The 23,957-nt window shown below is 38.9% G+C and overlaps 2 protein-coding genes across 3 annotated transcripts in view; both read left to right on the forward strand.

Moving 5' to 3' along the window:
• The window catches only part of LOC308581639 (uncharacterized protein C3orf49), a 239,089-nt gene that overhangs the window by 57,909 nt on the left and 157,223 nt on the right, over positions 1-23,957 (forward strand). The window lies entirely within an intron of this gene.
• The window catches only part of ATXN7 (ataxin 7), a 97,383-nt gene that overhangs the window by 37,982 nt on the left and 35,444 nt on the right, over positions 1-23,957 (forward strand). For both annotated transcript variants that reach the window (XM_081184055.1, XM_081184056.1), the window contains one exon: positions 9,778-9,882. In XM_081184055.1, the coding sequence (XP_081040181.1) occupies positions 9,778-9,882 (105 nt within the window). The remainder of the gene's footprint in view (positions 1-9,777; positions 9,883-23,957) is intronic.

Here is a 23,957-nt window from a genome sequence, read left to right on the forward strand (position 1 = left end):
ACCTGCAAACAAAAAAGTAGTAGACATAACTTTTTCTTTTTTTTCCTTTAAAAATCCTTTGGCAGTTTGGTGACTTGTGTTTTCTTGTTTTGTCTATTCTTAATATCACCATATGATATTTTTTTTTTAGCATCCCTGGTGCCTTAGTAGTTTGAACCAATTCTTAAATACTAGAGTTTGTTTCACCATGCTATGAGCATCTTGAGACTAGATTGTTACAGTTCTGTAATTTATAAAAAACATATTGCAGTTTCCTTTTTATGAGAAACAATATTGGGAAATTAAAATTGGAAAAATCATTTTCCTGGCTGGACGTTTAGAGCATCATTGTCCCATAAGATAGACTGTTTGCTTACCAGTACAGATAAGATATTATTTTATTGGCCAAAACTAGATTGGGTCTCGCCCACTATAATTACAGTGGCCCAATTTGGATGTTCTGGTAAACATAAACATGGATGTTCAGCATAAGATCAAGCTGCAGCTTTACCTGTGGTGCTACTGCAGGGAGGATTTTGGCAGCTTTCACTTTCTGTTTTAACAGATTTATTTGACAGATTTTTCTGAACTGGGGAAAGATGTTTCCTTTCAGTAAAATCATGCTGATGTGGCCCTTGGTGCAGTACAAACAGCTGGTGGGTTTGTAAGTTTTCATTTAAATGATATAACAGATTGTATATCTTTCTCTTATATTTTCAGCCTTACCTTCAACATTTTTTTACATTAAAAAGATAAATGTGTAAAAGGTCTTCAGCTGTGTCAATACTACCTTCCTTGAAATCACGTTCTGATTAGAAACAGGATGGTTCCAGCAAGCATGTTTTCCACTTTAGCTAGAAAGTGTTGGCAGTGTATTTTGGTGCTGCTCTAACACGGGGCAGAAGCATTGCAAGGTATTGCGTTCTTTCATTAGAGTTGAGGGTTCTCAGGGGAGATTGCTTAAAATAGCAGCAGCAAGTGAAGAATTAAAGGCAGGGTCTAAACACTCACATGTATTTTCAAAATATATGTATAGTTAAGTGTCAATAAGTGATCCCTGTTTGGCAACACTGCTCACAAAATTGGACCTTGGAACCTCTAGGTCAGAATTCTTTTTTTTCTGCTTTCCTATCATTTTTCAACACAATCAACACATTTGCAGGAGGAAAAGAAGTGGCTTCATAAAGCTCTGATTCCAGAAGATAACATATTGCTTTCATAGTTTTTAAGAGATTGGAACATGACTTGGAACACTTGGAGTTGCCAGGACACTCTAGCTCACTCTAGCCTGCTGGACAACTTTGCTGTCGTGTCAGGAGCTGCTTATCAAAATACTGTTTATCAAATGCAATTTTTGATGATTATTATTATTTAATTAATTGCCTAACAAGTAGCATGAAGAAACCAATTCCCACCCATCCAACATAGAATAAGTCAATCAGCTGTATATTGGCATCTACCAACTGCATGCAGATGGTGAAATTTTCTTCAACGTTTTGGGTTCACATATTAAACTGCTAGTAGTTGTCTACTCTATGAGCATCCAGCAGTCCAAAGGTTATATGTGACCTTTTTAACAGGCATGCCAGTCTGTCACTTTGCTCTGCTTTGCACTTGAAATTCTTAGAAAAGGATCTGATCTAAACACAAAGCGTGGAGCCTCTTACTTAGATTTGCTTGTCACAAATTAACGAGAACAAAGCTTAGTCCTTGAACAAGAACGAACGAACAGAGTGTACAATTGGCAGAGGGGAGCAGGGTAGAGATGGTGACCTGAAGCAGCTGGGATGCTGGAAGAATTCTGCATAGATGCAAATAATGCTTTCTAAATCTGTAGCATGTCTTCAGTCAAGTAATGACTGAAGGTAATGGCTTGAAGTATTTCACCTTCAGTACAGGTTATTTTTGTACAGTAGTAATATTGATGCTACAGTCAAGAGCCACATTTTAAACCTGGGAAACACAAGGAATTCCTGCTCAAGTGGCATTGCTTTTCATTACGAGGTCCAGCACTGCTCACCTAAAGCTGTCCTCTCCGTTGAAGTGAATGGGAAAGTCCTTTTAGATTTTCATGTATATATTGCAGCCCAGTGATAACAAGGAATCGTAGGGTGTAGAACAGGGGTCAGCAAACTTTTCCACGGTCCCTCAGATCTTGTGGGGGGCCAGACTATATTTTGAAAAAGAAAGGAAGAACGAATTCCTATGCCCCACAAATAACCCAGAGATGCATTTTAAATAAAAGGACACATTCTACTCATGTAAAAACTGCTGATTCCTGGACCATCCGCAGGCCGGATTGAGAAGGCGATTGGGCCGGATTCAGCCCCCGGGCCTTAGTTTGCCTACCCATGGTGTAGAACTTATAAATTAAAGGCTTTTGTGGATGATGTGGCCCTAACAACCTAATGTGAACCTAATGTGGTACAACCTAATGTAAGCATTCCCAAGGTTTTAGATGAAATTAAAAAGTTTGGAGAAGTGGCAGGTTATAAATAAATGTAGAAAAGACTCACAATCAAGAGAATTAACATGGATAGACAATGGGCTACATACAGAGATCTGTTGGAATTTACAGGGAGTGAACCCTGATTGAAACCAATGGAAGAAGTAAGGAGCCAAATTACGCATTGGTTATAGTATCATCAAATATATGAAATGTTTAAATTAGATTTTTAAAAAGTGGGTTTCCAGATCAAAGCTCACAGTTTGAAAGAGAATCATTATGGAACAAGGATAAATTGTCAAAAATGTATAACTTTTTATTAGAATGGGAACCAAAAGATGAGTTAGTCAAAGCTTCAGTGACACACTGGGCAATAGATATAGGGCATAACATAGACCTAAACCTCTGGGAGAAATTCTGGAGGAATGATTTGAAGTTTACTGCATGTTATACTTCAAAAGAGACTTGTATGAAAATGATGCATAGATGGCATTTAACAGTGAGTAGGTTGGTCAAGATGTACAAAGTTGGATCAGATCTGTCCTGGTAATGCAGAGAAACAGAAGGAACATTTTTTCCATATGTACTTATATACCGCCCTATACCCAGAGGTCTCAATGTGGTTAAAAAGGTTAAAGGCTATGAGGAAATGATCTACAATGAGTTTTTAAAATGTTTAAAACAACATTCCCAAAAAAACCTGAGGCCTTTTTGTTAGGAACACTTAAGTCTGAAGTTCCCAGTTGTGAGAAAAAAATATTTATGTACACAACCACAGCAGCTCAAATTTTGCTAGCGCAAAGATGGAAAGTGAGTGAGATCCCTGATAAGGAAGATTGGAAATTTAAGATGATAGAATTTGTCGAAGCAGCAGGTTTAACCTATAGAATAAAAGAGCAAGAAGAATATTTATTCAAAGAGGAGTGGAATATTTAGAATATAATTGCTGGTAGCATTTAGATAAATTCAACAGTATGGTAAATATTTGAAGGATGTTAAACGGAGAAATGATTAGATTGGCTATAGTAAAATATGTAGGAATGATAGATAAGTAAAATGAAGCATGAAAAGGGAAGGGGGAAGTCAATTGTCACAAGGTATTATGTAAAATGTTTATTTTGAGATGTATAAACTGAAAATTAATAAAAAAAAATTATTTAAAAATGTTAACAACAAATCACATGTTAACAACAAATCATAATGGCCTGGTTCACACAAAATGCTAAACAATGTTTTATTAAACTATAGCGTATTAATAGTGGACTATGGTTCACATTTCTAATATCATTTGTGTATAGTCCTGCTATTTTGTGTGGCTTTAAATTATTTTAACATGTTGCATATTGAATGGGAACACATAAAGTTATTAAATAAAATAATAGATACAAGTAGATACAGTGCAGATAATAAGGAATGCTTTCTGGGACTCCTTAAGAACCTGCCCCAAAGTATCCAGGTTCATAGGACTAAGGCTTGGCAAACAATTTTGAAATGAGAGGCACCTGAAATGTTGCCTTGTGTGACAGCTTGATAGGACTAGCCAGACAAGTTTGACTGCAGTGATTATTGTTAGAAGGAAAAAACACCCTGTAGGCTGCACTACAGTTTGTGCAGAGCTGAAAACTTGTGGCGTAAGACAAAAGTGCTTGTAAACAGTATGGTCCAAACTGTCATGCAGACATTGCCTTCTAGCATATGCCAGATCCAAACTGGAAACCATTGGAGATTATTTTGATTGGAATGCTTGTAAAAGTTTCAAACACGTCAGTTCAATAGCACATGCTAATGTTGGCATCCAGCTGTCTTGGGAGACAGTGGAGTGTGCCTCCAGGGTGAAGTCAAACTGCTGGAGAATCTCAGCACCTGATGTGGCTTCAGAGACTGGCAACTTGTAACTGCTGCCTCCAGTCTTCTTTTTGCTGCAATAAGAGCACCAAAGTGACTTCCCTGGGAGTGCAAGCCTGGGCAGTGTGTATGGAGGTTCTGAGCTGCCCAGGTGGCACGACTCCCCTCTCACCCACACTGATGTAGTCCTAGGGAAAGCAGAGCAGTACATTTGGCACCAGCTTGGTTGCAGGAGTTACTGGAAGGAGGCTTACAAGACTCCATCCAGCTGTCTTAGGGACTCCACTCCAGGCAGGAGGGAGAAAGAGAGAGGTTGAATTAATTACTGAATAGTTACTGATTTTACATGCTTGAAGAACAGTGGCTGGAAATCATCATAACACTAAGCATTGATTCTTGCCTGATGGAAAGACCTCCCATTTTTTCTCCTTAAACAAAAGATTACAAAAATATAGTTACAGTTAAAAATGTTACATTGATACAAAGTTACACACAGAGAGAGATACATATATAGCAATATCAGTTCATTTTCTTTCTGACACACTCTTCCTCTAAGCCTCTGAGTTCTCACCCCGGTTCAAACAAACAAACAAACAAATTATCTCTATTCCAGCTGCTCAGTTTAACTCATACTGGGTTCATCTATCATGTTACTAATCAATGTTTTGAAACAACGCGTTTCTAAAAGTGGGTTTTCTCTATGGAGAAATAGTATGAAATATTTTCTATATCACACAACAGATTCTAGAGCTCCCTACATTCTCCTTTTAGATACGTGACTTCTCATTAGTTCTGGCTTTAACATAGTGATTAATATAATTGCTGCATTCTGTTTTATTTCATTTTAACTAATTTTTATGCATTTAAATTTCATGTTTGTATAATCTTCTGTACCAGCATTGCCTTCTGAATTTCAGAAAGGTAAATGATCAATATGATAACACATGTATGCTAACTCATGAGATCTGCTGTCTTTTATATTGCATAATTTTTTGCTTTTATATTGCATAATTTTGAAGTCTTGGTATTCTTGTGTTACTTGTCATACATGTGTTATCATATTGATCAGTTGTCTTCTTGGACGTATTTGCAGTAGGATACTTTCTATTCCTGAGACAATTGGTCAGGCAAATACTCTGAATATTTTATCGGAATCCTGAAAGTATATGAGTAGAAATACTCAGCCTTTTATAATGTGAACTCTAGAGTAGGCAATGCATTGCAGCAGTTTATGTAACATTATTAATCTGTAAACCAGCTGAATTGTTTTGTTGTTCGTTTGAATATAAGTTGATTCCTTCCTACCTTTTGTGGTATAGAGAAGAATTCTTCAGCATTATCTTAGAAGTCTATCTGGAGTTAGCAGATGTAATTGATTGACAGCAGTTTCAACAGGTTTCCTAAACACTTTGACACTCAGTTTTGGGGATGCTCAAGAGCACTTGCCTGACCAGTGCTAAAAACAAACATCACTCTGAAAAGTGAAGCTGCGGCTGACTTCTTTTGGTGCTGGATGGTGGAGGTGATGGGACCTTGCATGCCAACACCAAAACAAGCCCAAGCCTTCACTTCCCTAGAGTGCCTGTCTCTATCTCCAGATTTGGAGTTGGAGAACAGTGGTTGCACACAGATCCACAGGCTTGATGGACCTCTGTTACTGTGGCCCTTAGGATATATGCAGTAATCCTAATTGGAAATCTACTAATTTCTCAATTATTCCTCTTGTCTCTTAGGAAATATATTTATGCAGTGCCGATGGCGCATGGGTGTATGACAATATGTTTTGGATTATGCCCCTAGGTACCATAAAGGCTTTATTTAGTTTCAGACTGGTGTGTTTTAATATATGGCAGTTAATGTGTACTGTTACTTAGGAAATGTATGAATTGTATAGTGGGAAATGTGACTTCAAGTAATTTTTTCTTGGTTTCAATCCATCCTAAATTTAAGAGTAAGACTCAGAGGCATCATGCCCCATGTTTAACCTACTGGCCATATAACCCATGAAATTCACTTCCTTAGAGACTTGCCCAAACTGCTTTCATTGCAGATTTTAGATAGCAGGCAACAGATTTTCTAGGCTGGCATTTAGAATGTTTCTTCACTGCTGAACTTTTTGTTCTTATATAATGTAATTGTCTTGGTATTTGTATTGGTTGGTAACATAAATAGATGAAAGCAAAGGGGTTTGGGGGGATTTATATACCACACCTTATTATTTCAGGGTAGTTTTACAATACATTACCCACCCGCCCCCCAAGCTAGCACAAACCGCCTTTTGTACAGCAATATAGAAAGTTGGTATTTAAATTAAAAGTGAATTGAAAGTGAAATAAGGCCTGGTTTGGACATAAGCAAAAATCTCACCTCCACCCTTGTCCAGCTCTTTCGCTTCTGCACATAGTGCAACTGAAGACTTTTTCATGATTAATTACCCATAGTTTATCTTTACATCAAAATTAGGGGAAACACTGGTTCAGAGCAAATCAGGATTCGGTGGTAGGCGGGGAACAGAATACACAATAGTAACAAAAAAGATAGAGAGAAGGGAAATACAGTGGTACCTCAGGTTAAGAACTTAATTTGTTCTGGAGGATTCTTAACCTGAAACTGTTCTTAACCTGAGGTACCACTTTAGCTAATGGGGCCTCCCACTGCTGTCCCGCCGTCATCGTGTGATTTCTGTTCTCATCCTGAAGCAAAGTTCTTAACCCGAGGTACTATTTCTGGGTTAGTGGAGTCTGTAACCTGAAGCGTATGTAACCTGAGGTACCACTGTAAATGAAAAAGTAGAGGGAGACTAGTTTTTCAAGGCCAGAAGAAATTATCTGTGGGTATTTAATATCTAGCCTGAAATAATCAGTGTTCTTTCTTGAATAGCAATTGGTGGCTCTTTGGCCAGTGGTTGGGGCCTTTCCCTCTGTTAAACTTTCTAGTGGGTTTGCCACTCCCACATGACATGAACAGTGGGGCCTTTGTCATATACCACCGCAGTGTGTGTGCGGAGGCGGTGTATTTGCCTGAAATTGGGCAGAGGGATCTTACTCCATTGGGAGCTCTGCTGACACAAGATCCCCGTGCTCACTTTCAGGGAACTCTGCCTTCGCACTGCAACACTGTATGACACAGCCCCCACTGTTTGGAGGAGTGTCACTTTGGACAGAGTTTTTGGTTGGTTCGGGGGGCTACGGGGACCAGAGGAGGGAAAGAGAGCAGTCACTTGCATAAATTGCATAGCACTCATGCAACCATTAGATGCTACCCAAGAAATTTACCATTTGCTTCTTTTCTTGGTATTGCAAATTTTGGCCACCAGACAAAGGAACCCATAATCTCATTTAGGACTCCAGGATTAAGCTCCCACAAGGGGCATAAAGCATTGATTTTCAGATGTTGGATTGGCACCCACAGGTTCACGGCCTAATCCAAGGTGGGTTGCAACCAAAGCACTACCACCGTACAAATATGTAGGGGGGAAAGGGGGAGGTTATAGGTTGGTCCCATGACTGAAAGGGTTGAGATTAATGGTATAAAAATTACATAAACTGATGTGCTCAAATAATTCATTGCTTACAGTAAGTCACGAAGGTGAAAATTTGATTGAGTGCTGTGGAGGCTAGCATAATACATTTTAGCAACACAGGAAGCCACCTGATACACATTTCCAAAATAGTTTCAATACTTGAGATTGGAAATGTCAAAATGAAGTGCAACTTTGTTTTAAATAAGAATTAAAAAATAAATTTTAAGAATCAAGGCAAGTGATTTTCATGTTGTTTACGGTTAAACTATGCTATACTTGTAAACAAGCAGTTTCCATGGTACTCCAACACCATTCCAAGTGTTTTTAAATAACCAGGCAATAAATTTTCAGAATGGCAACCCATTCATAAGATCTTGTTCTCTACATGAATGTAGTAGCTGGGTGGACACGGTCCACTTGTTTGAGGCATTGTGACTGATCTGGCTATGAACCTTTGCTCAAGTATTCAGTTGCAGATTCCTTGCATCAATAAGTGATATGCTGTGAGTGAGAAAATAGTTTTCTACCTCCTAAAGAGATATGCTTAGAGGTTTTACCATCGTCCAGACTCGTTGACTGTGTGTTTTGTTTGTTCTTTGTCCATACAATGGTAGTTATAAATGTCATTCTGCCACGGAATGTACTTTATGATGTTCTGTAGAAAAGCTAAGCTGTTGTTACAAAACTGATAATGATTGGTCCTTACTGCATAGGCTGTCTTGCAAACTGAAGAAATATGATTTAGCTGTCCATTATGTATCTCTTAAAACTGTTTTAATTGCTGAGTACAGCCTGCTATCCAGATTAAAATGATATTGATTGGTATATTTAGTGCCAGGGCAGCCTGTGCTTTGAACTTACAGACCTGATTCAAACATAACTGGAAACCATGGTTTCCTGCCTCAGGCTTAGGCTCGGTCTCACAGCCTCACCCCTTTCATCTTTTGTACCTGCAAGGAAGAAGCAAGGGACGTTCAAACTCTACTTTGTGAGAGCAAACCAGATTCAGAGCCTGGTTTCAGATCCTGGCTTATTCAGTAATCACAGTTTCCCCAAGTTCTTACACTGTGGCAAACTGCTGTTACTGGCATCTGTTTGTCTCGAGAGAGCAATGGAGTGCACTTCTGGGGGTGAAGTCAAGCCACTGTGTTAGCAGCACAGAAGTGACCTCCCCAGGACGCCAGCAAACAGTGGCTTGTTTAAAAGCCGAGACTTCTGATCTTCTTGCAGGTGTGAAAGTGGGGATGAGCCCACTAGTTCATTAACATAGCAGGAAGCCATTTTGAAGGTGATTTTCTAGCATATTACCTCTGTTTGTAGTCAGGGAGGATAATATAGAAACACTATTCCAATTTAGAAGTCTATTATAATAGTAGCCTACATGTAAGGTTTATTATTTTGTCCAAATGTCATTGTACAGCCAAGTTTCCTGCTCAGTTTTTTTCACTCCCTTTTGCAAGTGTTTTCTAGGTCTGTGGTACCAGATGGCTGGGATATAATATCCTATTAAATAGAACTATTTGATACATAACGCTGTCTAGTTAAAGCTATGCCTTTAAAATGTATGCAGTCTGATCCTATGCATGTTTGCTAGGAAATATTTGCTAGCAGTTAAATTCCTATGCCTTTGAGTAATGCCTTAGAAATGTTTAATAACTTTTCCCAACCTGCATGCAATTTAGAAAAAAAAATATTTATGTGCTCTTTCTAGTTTCTAATGCTCTTCTTAAAGTAGTATAAACTCAATTCTGTATTCAAGTACCTATAGATAATGACTGTCAATAAGCTATTTTTGTGTTCACTCTGAAGTAGATATGTTGTAATACTTAATTCTGTAACTATTCATTTCTCCACTCCCACATGTAGCTTTTGAAACTTCGTCTCAGTGATTCACCTACAGCAACATTACATGGTTATTTTATATAAATTGTTGTACCACCATTTTGAATACTTGTGAGACATACCCTTTGTCTTTTTATTTTAGATATGCCAATATTTGGCCTATGCCCAGCTCATGATGATTTCTATTTGGTGATGTGCAACCACTGTAATCAGGTCGTAAAACCACAGGCATTTCAATCACATTATGGTAAGTACTGAACCATTTTTTAATCATTAGGGTGAGGTAAAATCAGGATTAAGCCTGGCAATTTTAGATTATCCCTCTTTTTTTTTTTAAAAAAATATTTTTATTGGGTTTTCACATTTTATATAAACACAAACAACACACCAAAACAAACATAAAAAACAACGAACATGAATAGTTCCCAAAAATCTTATTTCCTAACCCTAGTCCTTGACTTCCCCCCACCCCCTCCCCTGCATCCCTATTCCCAAACCTATGTCAGCAAGTTGGCATTTCTTCCATCTTAATATTAGTCCTTTTATAAAGAACAAAAATAAATTTTCCCTAAGTTGGACCCCAATTCTCTTCCCTCGATTTCTCATTTTTTCTTACATAATTTTCTTAATACTAAACCCCCTGGTCTTGAGTGTTGTTTAAATTTGATTCTTCCCTCCCTCCCCTCCCCGCTTTGCGACCTTTCCCGAGACATGTCCAAATTAACAGTTTTTAGCCTGGATTCCGGATATCCGAGGCTCTCAATTCTCTTTTAGTCCCTCTCCGCCGGTTTTGTTGATAGTCCTTTTTGTCTATCATCGAGTCTCGAAAGATTTCCTTAACAATCAATCCAATCAGTCCATAGTCTCTTCCCATATTTAAAGGCAACTGCTGAGGAATTTCCACAAGGCCTAAGTCTTGCTGATAGTCAAAATCAAAGTCTATGTGGAGGCCCCAATTGTACTTCTTTATTTCGAACTCCTGAATTCCATAAAGTCCCAGGGCCTCCACTTTCATCTTCTGTATCTTTCGTAGGCTTAGAGTGGATTTAATCCAATAGTCTCCTTGCTTGTGTTCTCCAGATGTCGGCTTCTGGTTAGTACTTTCCCAGATAACTTGTTCTCTTTCTTGTTTTGTCTTCTCCTCTTCTTTGTTTATTATTTCAAATTCAGCTGTGGGTTCTTTCTCACTCAGGCCCTCATTACTTTCAGCAGAACTACTTGTTTCCAAATCCAAGGTCGTCAATTGTTTACTCATAGCTGTAGTCTGCTCCTGTAGGGTTCCCACCAGTGAGAACATTCTTTCGATTTCTCTCAGTATCTTTCCACCCACAGCCATTGTAATTCCACAGAATTCCCCCTAGAGGGAATCTGGTTACTGAGTAACCTTTTCTCCAACAATCCTCTGTCCTATTGTTGTTTCTTTGTTTCTCAAAATTTTAGTTCAATTGTAACTCCTTTTAATCCGGAGAGGTCTTAAACAGCATTTTTTTTTTTCACTATTAATAGTCCATTTGACAGCTTTTGACAGCTGTCAAATTCTGCTCCTCTATACAGGCTCCAAAGCAGGTCGCTCCCGGGCCCGGGGGGGAGGGTTGTTTACCACAAAACAAAGACTCTTCCAACACTCCACTCTCCTGCTCAAATTTACCTTTCTAAATCTTGGAAGTTACTGTCTTTTTAAAACTCACCCTTTACAGGGTAGGCACTCCAGCTTAGTTCTTATTTCATTGCTCTGGATCGTCTGCAAGGGGGGGTGTGGGGACTTCCTTTTAGCACACCCCCCGGTCGTCTCAAATTCAAAAGGTAAAAGTTTTAAAGTTCAGTTCCAAATTACTCACGGGTTCTTTTTTCAGTCCGAATTTCAAGGAAGGAAGTCAGCGCTCTCCAGTTATGGCTCGCGGCTTCGCTCAGCGGCGGTAGCGGTCGACTCTCAGTGCCACGCCGTCCCCTGTATCCCCTCCGTAGCCTTTAAAAAGGCTCATTGCGAATCAGGGGGGGCGCTTAAGGCACCCGCCGAGTCTTCAGTCCGCAGGCTTCCGCGCCTGCGGTTTTTAAGGGTCCCCGTGTCGCCGGCACGGCAAAGACCCATCCACCGCTGAGCCGATTCCCTCCGGAGCTCGGAGGGAATCCGCCATTTCCCGATCGCGCCAACCCGGAAGTCTTTAGATTATCCCTCTTTGTGATCTTTCCAGCTGATGTTGCACATGGCATTATGTAAATATTGTACAAATATGAATTGTGCATATGATTTCACTTTCATGTTAATTTTTTATTATTATTTTATTGGAATTTTATTTACGACCTAACACAAGTCCCCCACCCCAATACACAAACCCACCTTCATTAAACGTGAACATAACATACAGTGAACATAACAAACAACCAGCTAAAAGACTTCCTTTATCCTGTATTTGGCCTCCTTATTTACTACTTATAAACTGTTTCCTTTATGAACAATTATTAAGATTTTTCTAATTATAACCTAAATATCCACAAAATCTCCTGCAGACATTAATCGAAACAAGTCCAGGTATGTGTTTTAGGGCACTGTTTTGTGAAGTATTCTCTGCATTTCCCCCATGTTAAATTTTTTTAAAGGCATAATTTATAGCCCATGTTTTATTTTATAATTTTTGAAATATTGTTTATTAGGTTTGCAAATATTTCTTAAACATATAGAGATTTGAACAGCATTATAAATAAGGAAAACAGAAGAAAAAGATTCAGAAGAAAAAGAGTTGAGTTGATGCTATCTTGTATACAGAACCTAGAGTTTACTCTCATATAGCTTTTACACAAGACTAAAAATGTTCTTTACATTAGTTACTTTTTGGGGTATGTGAATTGGCCTTAAAGGTGACCATATATTACCTCCACTAAGACCTTTTTCATGCTGTAAAATAAGGAGAATCTGGCCTGTCTCATTTGAAACCAGTTATACAATTGCAGCAATGATGCAAAAATTCAGAAAATGCTAAACTTGAACATGTTAGAAGCAGAGTGTATGTGTCTGGATGTTTTAATTTGTTGGAAACCACCCAGAGTGGCTGGGGCAACCCTGTTAGATGGATGGCTCACCATCATAGTTCATATGTATTGCAGTATAGAGTGTTTTGATACTAGATATAGTTGTAGTGAATTTTACGTGAGTTCTGATTTGGATGTGTTGGTATTAACAGATTATTTATGGTGAGGAAATAAAATGCTGTCCATAGGGTCGATAAACACTCAGGATTGCATCTGATTTAAGTCCAATGCAGAGTAGACCCACTGAAATGAATTGAGTTGTTACATTTTGGAAATAGAACAAGGCCAACTGTTTAAATTTAAAATAATGTTTAAAAAGAAAATAATGAAATTTATTGGGGCAAGCAAAAGCATATGGAGCCACTAATGAAAATTTCAGTGAGAACTATTGTAGCTGGGATCCAATTTGTAATTTGTGCAAATTTGTTCACATTCACATTTTTTCATTACTTCGGATAACAGCCTGGTGATGGAAGTTTGCCTTGTGGCCGAGTTTTCTGTTCCCTTCTAAGAGAGTTTGTTGTTTAAGTCCATTTTCATCTCCTCTAATTCCCATTTTAGTATGTGAGATATCTTGTTGGCATCCCTCTGTCTCAAGAGACAATGGAGTGCACCTCCAAGGGTGAGTTCAAACTAACTCACAGAAAATGTCAGTAATTTTAAATCAAATTTCCAGAAGCTATAAGGAACATGAAAATAAATGCACCATAGCTTCCCCCCATTCTCCCATATTCCCCCTTTCTTTTTGTCTGATATTAAAGGACATGGCTTTCCTCCCCACTGTAGCCTGTAGCCAGCAACTATGCATAGTCAGCTCTTACTTATCCTTAAGTGGAATTTACACTTTGCATTTTAGGGCATATGCTAATAAAATGAAGGGTTTCTACTTGTTACTTTGAGCAGTTACTAGCTTTCATCTTGAGTTTGCAATTTGTAAATATATATTAAGGTAGTGTTGGTCTGACGCAGTCGAAATAAAAATAAAAAAAATTGTCCAGTAGCACCATAATAATAATAATAATAATAATAATAATAATAATAATAATAATAATAATAATAATTTATTTATACCCCGCCCATCTGGCTGGGCTTCCCCAGCCACTCTGGGCGGCTTCCAAAAGAATATTAAAATACTGTGATACATCAAACATTAAAAGCTTCCCTAAACAGGGCTGCCTTCAGATGTCTTCTAAAAGTCTGGTAGTTGTTGTTCTCTTTGACATGTTGTGGGAGGGCGTTCCACAGGGAGGGTGCCACTACCGAGAAGGCCCTCTGCCTGGTTCCCTGTAACTTGGCTTCTCGCAGTGAGGGAACCGCCAGAAGGCCCTCAGTGCTGGGCCTCAGAGACCGACTAAGTTTTTTCCTGTTATAAGCTTTCGTGTGCATGCACACTTCTTCAGATACACTGAATCAGAAGTCACCAGACCCTTATATATAGTGGGTGGGTATATATATATATATATATATATATATATATATACACACACATACACACACATATACACACACACACATATGTGTGTGTGTGTGTGTGTGTGTGTGTGTGTGTGTGTGTGTGTGTGTGTATTTCCTGTAGGACTAATTGCAGTCGTTAACAGTTGCCAACAGGTTTACCATACCCATTGAGCCAATCACCCATCTCCTACTACCCCACCCCACCCTCCCACTATATATAAGGGTCTGGTGACTTCTGCTTCAGTGTATCTGAAGAAGTGTGCATGCACACGAAAGCTTATACCAGAACAAACTTAGTTGGTCTATAAGGTGCTACTGGACAATTTTTTATTTTTATTATTTTTATTGTAAATATATAATTAGCATTACTTTAAGGCTGGTTTCAGTAAAGTGTTTATAAATACAATCCCGAAATCTTGCCATCTGTAAATGTATAGTGGCATTTCAATTTTTTCATAGACAGTCACTAATTAAAATAAAGTATGAGTAAGGAGGTTCTGCAAAACAATAATGGAATCATAGAATTGTAGAGATAAAAGGGACCCTTAGAGTCATCTAGTCCATCCCTGCAATACAGAATTCCTGCCAATGGCTGTCCTTAGATAGCCTCGAACCGCCAGCTTTCCAGTTAACAGCCAGACTCACTGACCCATTGTGCCACCTGAGGATTGAGTTGTTGTTATTTGAAAGAAGTGAGGTGGTAGTCAATTGATTGTTTTGGTAGCTTTAAGTGCATTTTAATACGAGTGTAACGTTTTTGAAAGGGAGAATTTTCATGAAATCTAATTTATATCCATGACTGAGACCAAGGCAGGTTTATAACCATTGATGGAAATGGCAAAGTTCTTGGAACTGCCAAGTGAGACATGTTATAAAAACCAATCAAGTTTTATGAGACATGGGACGGAGGAAATGTTAGAATGCCTACAAATATTAAAAATGATAGTTTTGTGGGATTTTGTAACTACTGTATAGATAGTTCTTTTGAATTGGAAATTATGGGAAACTACAGTTAAGCTTCCTTAACCATGTTCTGGCATGGTGAGATGGTTGAATTGAGCCAAAAAAGTGAGAGAGAGTTTGCTAAAAAAGCATAGTTGGATTTATAGGTGTGTGCTTTATAGTCACTCTTCCTTGACCTCTGCCTCCTTTCTGTAGAATGGGATTAAGAGTGACATGTACAGAAATATTTTGAGGATACGTTTTGTATACCAACTGAATGTTATTCTTCAGATGTCAAACTTTTGTATCTTTTCCTCCCCATCTTCTTCCACTAGGCTACCTTGCAGTATATTGTGTTTTCATATGGTCCATGTTGAGTGTTTATTGTGTGTTCACTCTAGTTACAGTAGACTGAAGTCTTACGGTCATGATTTTTGTCTGCTTATTAGTGAAGCTGATTACAGAAACTAGTATTATTGATATTTGTCCTAAAAAGTGATGAACAAATGTTGGAACCTGGCTTGAAGAGGAAATTGCTAAATTGCTGTTTATTGGAAGCTAATTTTGGAGCCATCATTAGAGTTAAAAAAAACCAGCTGTTTTCATGCTTTAAATTATTCAGACTGATTTTAATTCTGCATTTGTATAGTGTTGTAACACACCCTGGGATCTTATAGTGAAGGGCGGGTAAGAAATCCTATTGCTAATATTAATACTCTGTTGACTATAGGGTCCAGCAAATTTACTCGTTCACTAACGTTTTTATTAGTTCACCTGCCTTAAATGTCCCTGTTAGTCATATATGGCCTAAAGGGAAAAAAACAACCAACTTCTTGAAAGCTTCCCTACCCAGTCACCTAGAAACATTTCTTAACAAAGCACAGGTGATCAGGCAAGTGAGTATTTTTCTAAGACAGATTTCTGATAAGAGTTTTCCTGCTTTAAATTAGTATTCAACACAGTATGGTCTTGATGCGATTGTGCTATAATCCCTTTAATCTTCTCTGTAACCTGTGTTACTTTACAACGTTGGTTTGTCAGAAAGATGAAGTACTCATTGCATATTATATTCTTAACTGAAAGCAAGCAGATTAGTCCACCAACCACTGGTATCAAAGAACGGACAGCTCAGTAGGATTAAACTTGACTTAACATGCCAATTCATTTGTGACTCCTAGGTTGCTGTCAGGGTGTGTCAATACATATGATAGCCTTATTCTAGGTTGCAGTGGAATCTGAGAAGTTAAAGACAGTATTGCAGACAGATGCGATTAAATATTATGTTGCAGCAGTATACATTATTACCTATAAAGTGAACATCAGCTGCTCTCTGTTACTTTTGAAGCACAGTCTGTCGCCTTGAAGGCTTGGATAGCTAGGTACAGTTTGGGTAGTCACATAATCATAGGCTTGTGTGATTTGAGAGTGGGAGGAGAGGGTTGTTCTGTTGGTAAGTGATCATGTTTGCTTCTTCCTGCTTTGGGTTTTTTTCTTAAGGTGGCAGATTGATGTTTTCCAACATTTCCTATTATGCAGCCATAATGCACATATCACCTTTGGAAAATGCACATTTCCTCCCTTAGATGAGCTTTGGAGTTTGTCTCTTTGTGATCAGTCTATACCACATGTTGTCCTGTGGAAGCTGGGGCTGTACATTGCCAAATTGTCTCTGATGAGCAGTGTTGGAGAGAAGTGTTTCTGTCTTGATGGCAGAGGTCAGTACATGGATAGGTGAAGGGCAGAGGCACATAGTTTGACTTAAAACTCAGGTCTGTAGCATGTCGCTATGGAGGGAGGTGATCTTGATATTGGGAACGGGACCGGCAAAGTCATTCTTCCATACCTCCAGTGATGTAGTTTTTGTACTTGCGAGCTGTGCACGACTTTGCAGAAGTGTGTCCTTTGCATGGCACCGCAGTGTAAGGACATTTCGGTGTGATCCTATTACACTGATATGCTCCTTAACAGCAAGTGGAGCTGTTTAGAGTCACTTTTACCTCCTTCTTATACCTCATATTGCAGTTACGGTTAAAAAGCAAAACAAAACCACCTTCCAAAAAGCTTGTTGAGCTTCATGTGGCACCCAGAACTCTAAATCCTCCATCTGTTGTCACCCAGTTGCCAAAATAAAATCTGTACTGCCTCTGTTTCTTCACAAAAGGGACCCTCAGCCTATCAAGCTAATGCCAGAAAGGTACATGTGGTAGCTGACTACCAAAAGGCCTGAGATAATTATACAGTTAGGAAATTACCATTAGAAGCTTCAGTCGGTTGCATATAAATACTTCTCCATTCCTCAAACAGTAGTTCACCAACTCTGAATACCAGCAGCTGGATTTTAATCTCCAGTTCTAGTAATGGCTGATTTAATTTCTTCTTGGCAAGGCTGTATGAAATGCTATAGCTCGTACAAGAAACACTCTGGCATGTCCCCAGAAGCATTTTGCACTTCAAGTTTACCGCTGGATTTGTCTCAGTAAAGACACTTCAACCAATTACTTGGTTATTTTAAAACAGCGTATCATTTAATAAAGTATCTCCACTTAGATCGCCGTTCCAATAAAATAAACAAACAAGGGATGTGAGGGGAGGCTTGAAAATATACACTTGGCACTTATTAACCTGAAGCTGGAAACACTCTTAACAAGTTTAAGCAACAAGGTTGGCTACAGTCACAAATGCTATCACGTTATTCAATAAAAAGCCACAAGACATACTTGAATTCTAATAGGATGCCCTATATTACATATAGTTTATATGCTGTTGAGTTGTCATAAGCATAAAATTTTCTTTTAAGGCACTGATGGCTCTGGAGAGAACTTTCTACTTGCACTTAAATTAGTTGCTATTTGCATGAAATAAAACGATATTTTTAAATTGCATAATCTGCAAAGAATTTTATTTTATTTTATTTATTTTATTTTATTTTATTTTATTTTATTTTATTTTATTTTATTTGCTGAAGTACGGTGTGTGCCAAAACACCAAACATAAAATAGGTCCGGTACACACTGTTCTCTTCTTGACTTAACATTTATTAGTATAAATTGTGTTTCTCTTTAATATGCTAAAGCGAGTACATAAACTGCAGAAATTGGTGTGTCTGCACTTCCACAGGAAGGGGAATGATACTTTCTCATTTTCAAAGTGCTCCCAAAAAGTGAGGCTATTTCCTATGCTTTTCTGAGCAAAAAGCTGGGAGAGAGGGGTTGGCCGGTATCTTTTGCTGATGTTTAGTGTTCTATATGCAAATTAAAGGCTGTACTTGAATTTATCGGCGTATCAATAAATATTTTGGGATGTGAAATCTCAATAACACGCATTCCTTACATTGTTTAAGTTTTTTAAATAAAAAAGTAAGGCACTGAAAATTGTTATACTAATTTTTGCACATTCTTGTATTTATAAATATGCTTGCTTCCAAGGGAGGGCCGCATGGGGGGGGGGGAAGACCAGTTAACCGTTTAAAGGCTTGGGTAAAATAGAACTGTTTGGATGCACAAAATAAACCTTTTAGCTGCACGATCATGCTTTATTCATCAGACATATAATGTAGGTTTCATATTTAACATGACTAAAATGCACTGAACCGTCCACATCACTGTTAGGTCTATTTGAGCCTGGCTGCAGAATACAGTCACTTTGTAAGTCCTGCTTGTCAGAAGTTTTTGTTATTTCTGCAAAGTTTGCTATCCATGCAAACCAGTTTGCAGAGGTGGCCCATGAGAAGACAGTTGGCATAAAAACTGGCCTCAAGACCAGAGTTTTTGTATGCATAGTGTGGTGAAATGATAATTTTAATCGTTAAGAAACAATAAATAAATTAGCTTAACAGAGCAGCAAGATTCTAAAGATTCACTTTCAAGCTAATGTTTGCCTGAAGTAAGACAATTTTAGGAATCTCATCGTAGAAGAGAGAGAAATTCTACCCTAGTCCTGCATCCATTTTCAGTATTTGTCCGATAGATATTTCTTGTTTTAGAATCCCTTTAGTGTTTTTCCAACATGCATGTGGTTGGTGTATTTATTTCATTTATCTTGACAGCGGCCCTACATGCTTGTCATGAAACTTCCTGTTATCAGATGTGGAACTGACGATGAGATAGAGGAAACAGATGGCCATTTGGCCACACAGCTATATCGGATGTGTGGTAAATTTTAATTGTTAACCTCACTTGATAGCATGATCTAGACAACTGGCTTATTGGATGCAAAACCTTTTTCCATCCCAGGTGGTTGCCTACTGGTTCCTGCTAGTAAAGCCTTTTTTGTTCTATGTCTTTCTTAGTCCTTTTCTGTAAAAGCAACTTAATGTGTTAAAATAAAAAAATTCCTTCCAGTAGCACCTTAAAGACCAACTAAGTTAGTTCTTGGTATGAGCTTTCGTGTGCATGCACACGAAAGCTCATACCAAGAACTAACTTAGTTGGTCTTTAAGGTGCTACTGGAAGGAATTTTTTTATTTTGACTATGGCAGACCAACACGGCTACCTATCTGTTAATGTGTTAAAAGCAGCCTCCAGAAATTATTTAAAAGTATTGTATTGTAACAAGTGGGACGCGGGTGGTGCTGTGGGTTAAACCACAGAGCCTAGAACTTGCCGATCAGAAGGTTGGCGGTTCGAATCCCTGCAACGGGGTGAGCGCCCGTTCCTTGGTCCCTGCTCCTGCCAAACTAGCAGTTTGAAAGCATGTCAATGCAAGTAGATAAATAGGTACCTCTCCGGCGGGACGGTAAACGGCGTTTCCGTGCGCTGTTCTTGTTCGCCAGAAGCGGCTTAGTCATGCCAGCTCCCTTGGCCAATAAAGTGAGATGAGCGCTGCAACCCCAGAGTCGGCCACGACTGGACCTAATGGTCAAGGGTCTCTTTACCTTTACTGTAACGAGCCATTTCTGGTTCATTTTGGGGTAGGGTAATCCTGGAAGGAACACCAAAGAGATTTTTGCTAACTAAGTATATATCCTCTGAAGGTGATATATAGCACCTTCTTACTGTGTTAAGGCTTAACTAATGGCCTACATTCACATGCCAGCTCCTGAAACTCATGGATCCAGCATCCCCCTTTATTCTGAACCCTTATTGCCATTTGTCTCCCAGATCCTTCTTTCAGCAGCTAACCATCTTCGGATGCAGTTCAGTGATGTTTCCCATCTGTGCATGTTGTTGAGCTATTCCCCTAGATCAGCGGGTTCTCAACCTGTGGGTCCCCAGATGTTGTTGGACTACAACTCCCATCATCCCTGAGTTCTGGCCTTGCTAGCTAGGGGTGATGGGAGTTGTAGTTCAACAGCATCTGAGGACTTACAGGTTGAGAAAGGCTGCCCTAGATCCTACCTGGCTGCTGCTTTTCATCCTTCTAACTGTTTTGAGGCTCAGGCTATCCACCTTTATTAGCCATGTTAGGTATTGGCACTGCAATAGTCCTGTCGACTGTAGAGAATTAAGAGATCATCATATAATCATTATATGATTATAATGCTTTATTTGCTTCTCCCCCACCATGCACACAATTTGATTGCATCATATGCTGTGTTGCTGGCAGCATAATATATAGGCATGCACCTATGGAACTATGAGAAGGCGTCATTAGAGTGTTACGTTTCTGGCACTCCTTATTACAGTTTATGGTTTGCTTGATTTCTCGCTGCCAAAGCTAAGAGGAGCAAAAACATACTACTGTTATTTCGCAATCTGCCTTGATTTACATAAATTGATTGTATATATCTTAGAAGTCCTATTCTTAGGGGAAGGAATAGTGCTTAAAATATGCCATATACATATTTACATTCTGATGTGCTTTTTAAGCATCTGATACTGTGCTATAAGGGAGAGGAGCAAGGAATCCATTTCAGTTTCAACAAAATTACTCATTTTGTTTGCGCTAAACCCAAATCCTTGAGTTTTTAAATAAACTTGTTTCATCAGGCTGCCTTTCAACAGACTGTAGCTTAACACATTGAAATGCAAGAGCTGCATTCCTAATGTTGGCAATGGCATGAAAACCAAAGGTTAAAGTCTTCATCTTTGAATAAGAATTGCAAAATAAAGCTCATAATATCAATTGGATTTCTGCATTAGTGGTTAAACTGTTTTCTTTGATTTTTGCCTCAGAAATGAGATTTACATGCCTTGAGTTTTAATCTCTCAATTGCGAACAGTTTGTGCTAGGCAAGAGCCAAGGGCAAACAGGTGGGTTCATAGAGATCCAGGCAATATTATGATATCAGCCCAGCTGGGGCTGAAGCCCAGTGAATCAGGCAGCAGAGTGCATAGAAAAAACTCAAACCTAATCCAGACTACAGCTCCAAACAAAGGAAGATACTGTGCAGAGGAGTGAGAAATCAAGCGACCCAAGGTGAAATTGTACATATGCAGTGTCATCGCACCCAATCCCATTCTCTCACAGACAGGCATCCGAGAATGGCACTGGCTTTTTGCCCATGATGCTCTGGTTCCAAGTTGCAACCAAAACATGTGGGCTTTCGTATGTGAGCACTTGTTGTGCTCTGGTGTCTGATCCATTTCCAGTTATTGTGTATTTGTTTCCATATCTAATAATGTAGCAAGGCTGGGCAGAAGACCCATCAGACTCTACTTGTAGATCTGAGTGCAAATGGCAAGCATTCCTGACTACCCACTGTTTAATCATGGCAGCAACAAAATGACTCCGCCGCCGTCCTGTCCTAAATTATACTCCACAAATGAAGAAAGGTTCGAGTAGCCAGGAATCATTTTTTGTTTGGAAGAACTGTGAACTCAGCTCAGTTCTGCTATTTACAGGATTCTGAGTCCAGGAATTTGTTTTATTCCTAATTATGCGCCAGACTATACTGGAATTATCTTTGGCATAGAACTGAGCAGTTAGATTTATCTCAAAGGATTAGGGCAAGCTGTAAATTAAGTGGGACTGTGTAGTAAGAGGAGTTTCCAACTGAATTACTGAAAAATACACCATTCATTAATATAATAGGACCTTCTTTGCAATAAAATAAAATAAAATTGTCAGCTCTGAAGAACTGGAAGTACTTCTCGGAGTTCAATCAGCAGCTGCTGGACACCATCTTCCTCTCTTTCCTACATGCCCTGATTGCACTTGGCTTCAAAAGAGATAAACTTTGTTTTGGGCAAGTACTGGAAGGGACAAGGAGCTGTGATGCAAGGATGACTTATTTAGTTCATTAGCTGCTGCATGCAGCCAGAGCCTGTCCACTGCGGCTCTGCACTGTGCTTCTGGGTCCTAAAGAGTGCCTCTTCTCTCTTCTTTGCTAATGCTGCAGATGGCAGCTGAACACAGTGCCACTTAGTGCTCCTTCTGCTAATGTCAGATTGCCAGCTGACCATAGTTACCCCTCACAATGGCTGTTGCTGCTACCCTTGAAAACTGAAAAGAGGAGAAAAGGGCCATACTTTTATTTATTTAATTAAATTTGCATCCCGCCCTTCCTTCCAGTGGAGCCCAGGGCAGCAAACAGCAGAATGATATTAAAAGTTCCTGCTGCTGCATATTCTTAATGATGATGATAATGATAATAATAATAATAATAATAATAATAATAATAATAATAATAATAATAATAATAAATTTATTTATACCCCGCCCATCTGGCTGGGTTTCCCCAGCCACTCTGGGCGGCTTCCAACAAAACACTAAAATACAACAACCTATTAAACATTAAAAGCTTCCCTAAACAGGGCTGCCTTCAGATGTCTTCTAAAAGTTTGGCAGTTATTTTTCTCTTTGACATCTGGTGGGAGGGCGTTCCACAGGGCGGGTGCCACTACTGAGAAAGCCCTCTGCCTGGTTCCCTGTAACTTGGCTTCTTACAGCCCTCGGCGCTGGACCTCAGTGTCCGGGCAGAAATTTGACCTACAATGACAGTAAAAGGTAGGAGAATAATTTGCATCCATTAATATCAGAATTAGTTCAGTTTAGACACCTACGTTATGCTAGAACTCAAATGCAACAGCGCCACAAAATCACATCATTTCTGTTCTCATTAGGTTTAAAAGGAGCATTCTGTTGAAGTCATTAGAAGGCTTTTTTCATGCCTAATTTCAAAAAGTTCCTGGGGGGGAGGGGCCTCTGTGCATGCTTCTTCCCACCCCCTTCTGTCTATCCTTCCTAGTACACTAGTCAGTTGAGCAGTTCCCCTTTAAAACGTTTAATGAGAATTTGGTTTGATGTGGAGGAAAATGCTGTGGAAATGTATTCACTTTCAGTTGCCCTTCATTCACATGTGTGTTTGTGTCTGTGCTTAAAAAGAAAGTCTCATATTTCTGAGTAAGATAGATGACATCTTGGTGAGCCCCTGGTCCTGTTATGCAATTCCCAGTAAACGGAGTCTCTTTAGAACTGGACTCTAGGTAATATTTGCTGTATCTGAAATCCTAGTTAGATGGTGATAAGGTATCCTTAGGGGCCTTGTGAACTCATGGGTCATGACTGAGGATCTGGGCCACAGAACATTCCATTTCTATATTGGTGTCAAAAAGTATTCTCAGCTATTCAGGGAGTCTGCTGTTTGTTATGTCATCTATAGTGGCTGAAATTTTCTGCATCACATTTTCCCATTCTTAATAACAAATACTCCTTTCTCGCTGCTGAAATGTAAGCTTACATCCAAGGCAGTAAAAGTTCGGTTCCTCTTTAAAGCATGCTAGGAATGTTGATGAGCTCTTTTCTCTACTCATTTATGATCAAGCTAATGATAGTGTCTGACAACAGCCAGGTATTAAACTTTGAAATAAATACCTTTTGCAACCATACCAGAGCCAACCAAAGTAAAGATACAAGAACCTTATGCCTAAAGAAAGAACATGAATATTATTTTATGGAACTATTGAAATTTGCATACTCCAATCTATATTGATTTCCACAATTTAAAATATACGAACA

The sequence above is a fragment of the Podarcis bocagei genome (genome assembly GCF_964188305.1).
Source record: "Podarcis bocagei genome assembly, chromosome: 2".
NCBI classification, from domain to species: domain Eukaryota; kingdom Metazoa; phylum Chordata; class Lepidosauria; order Squamata; family Lacertidae; genus Podarcis; species Podarcis bocagei.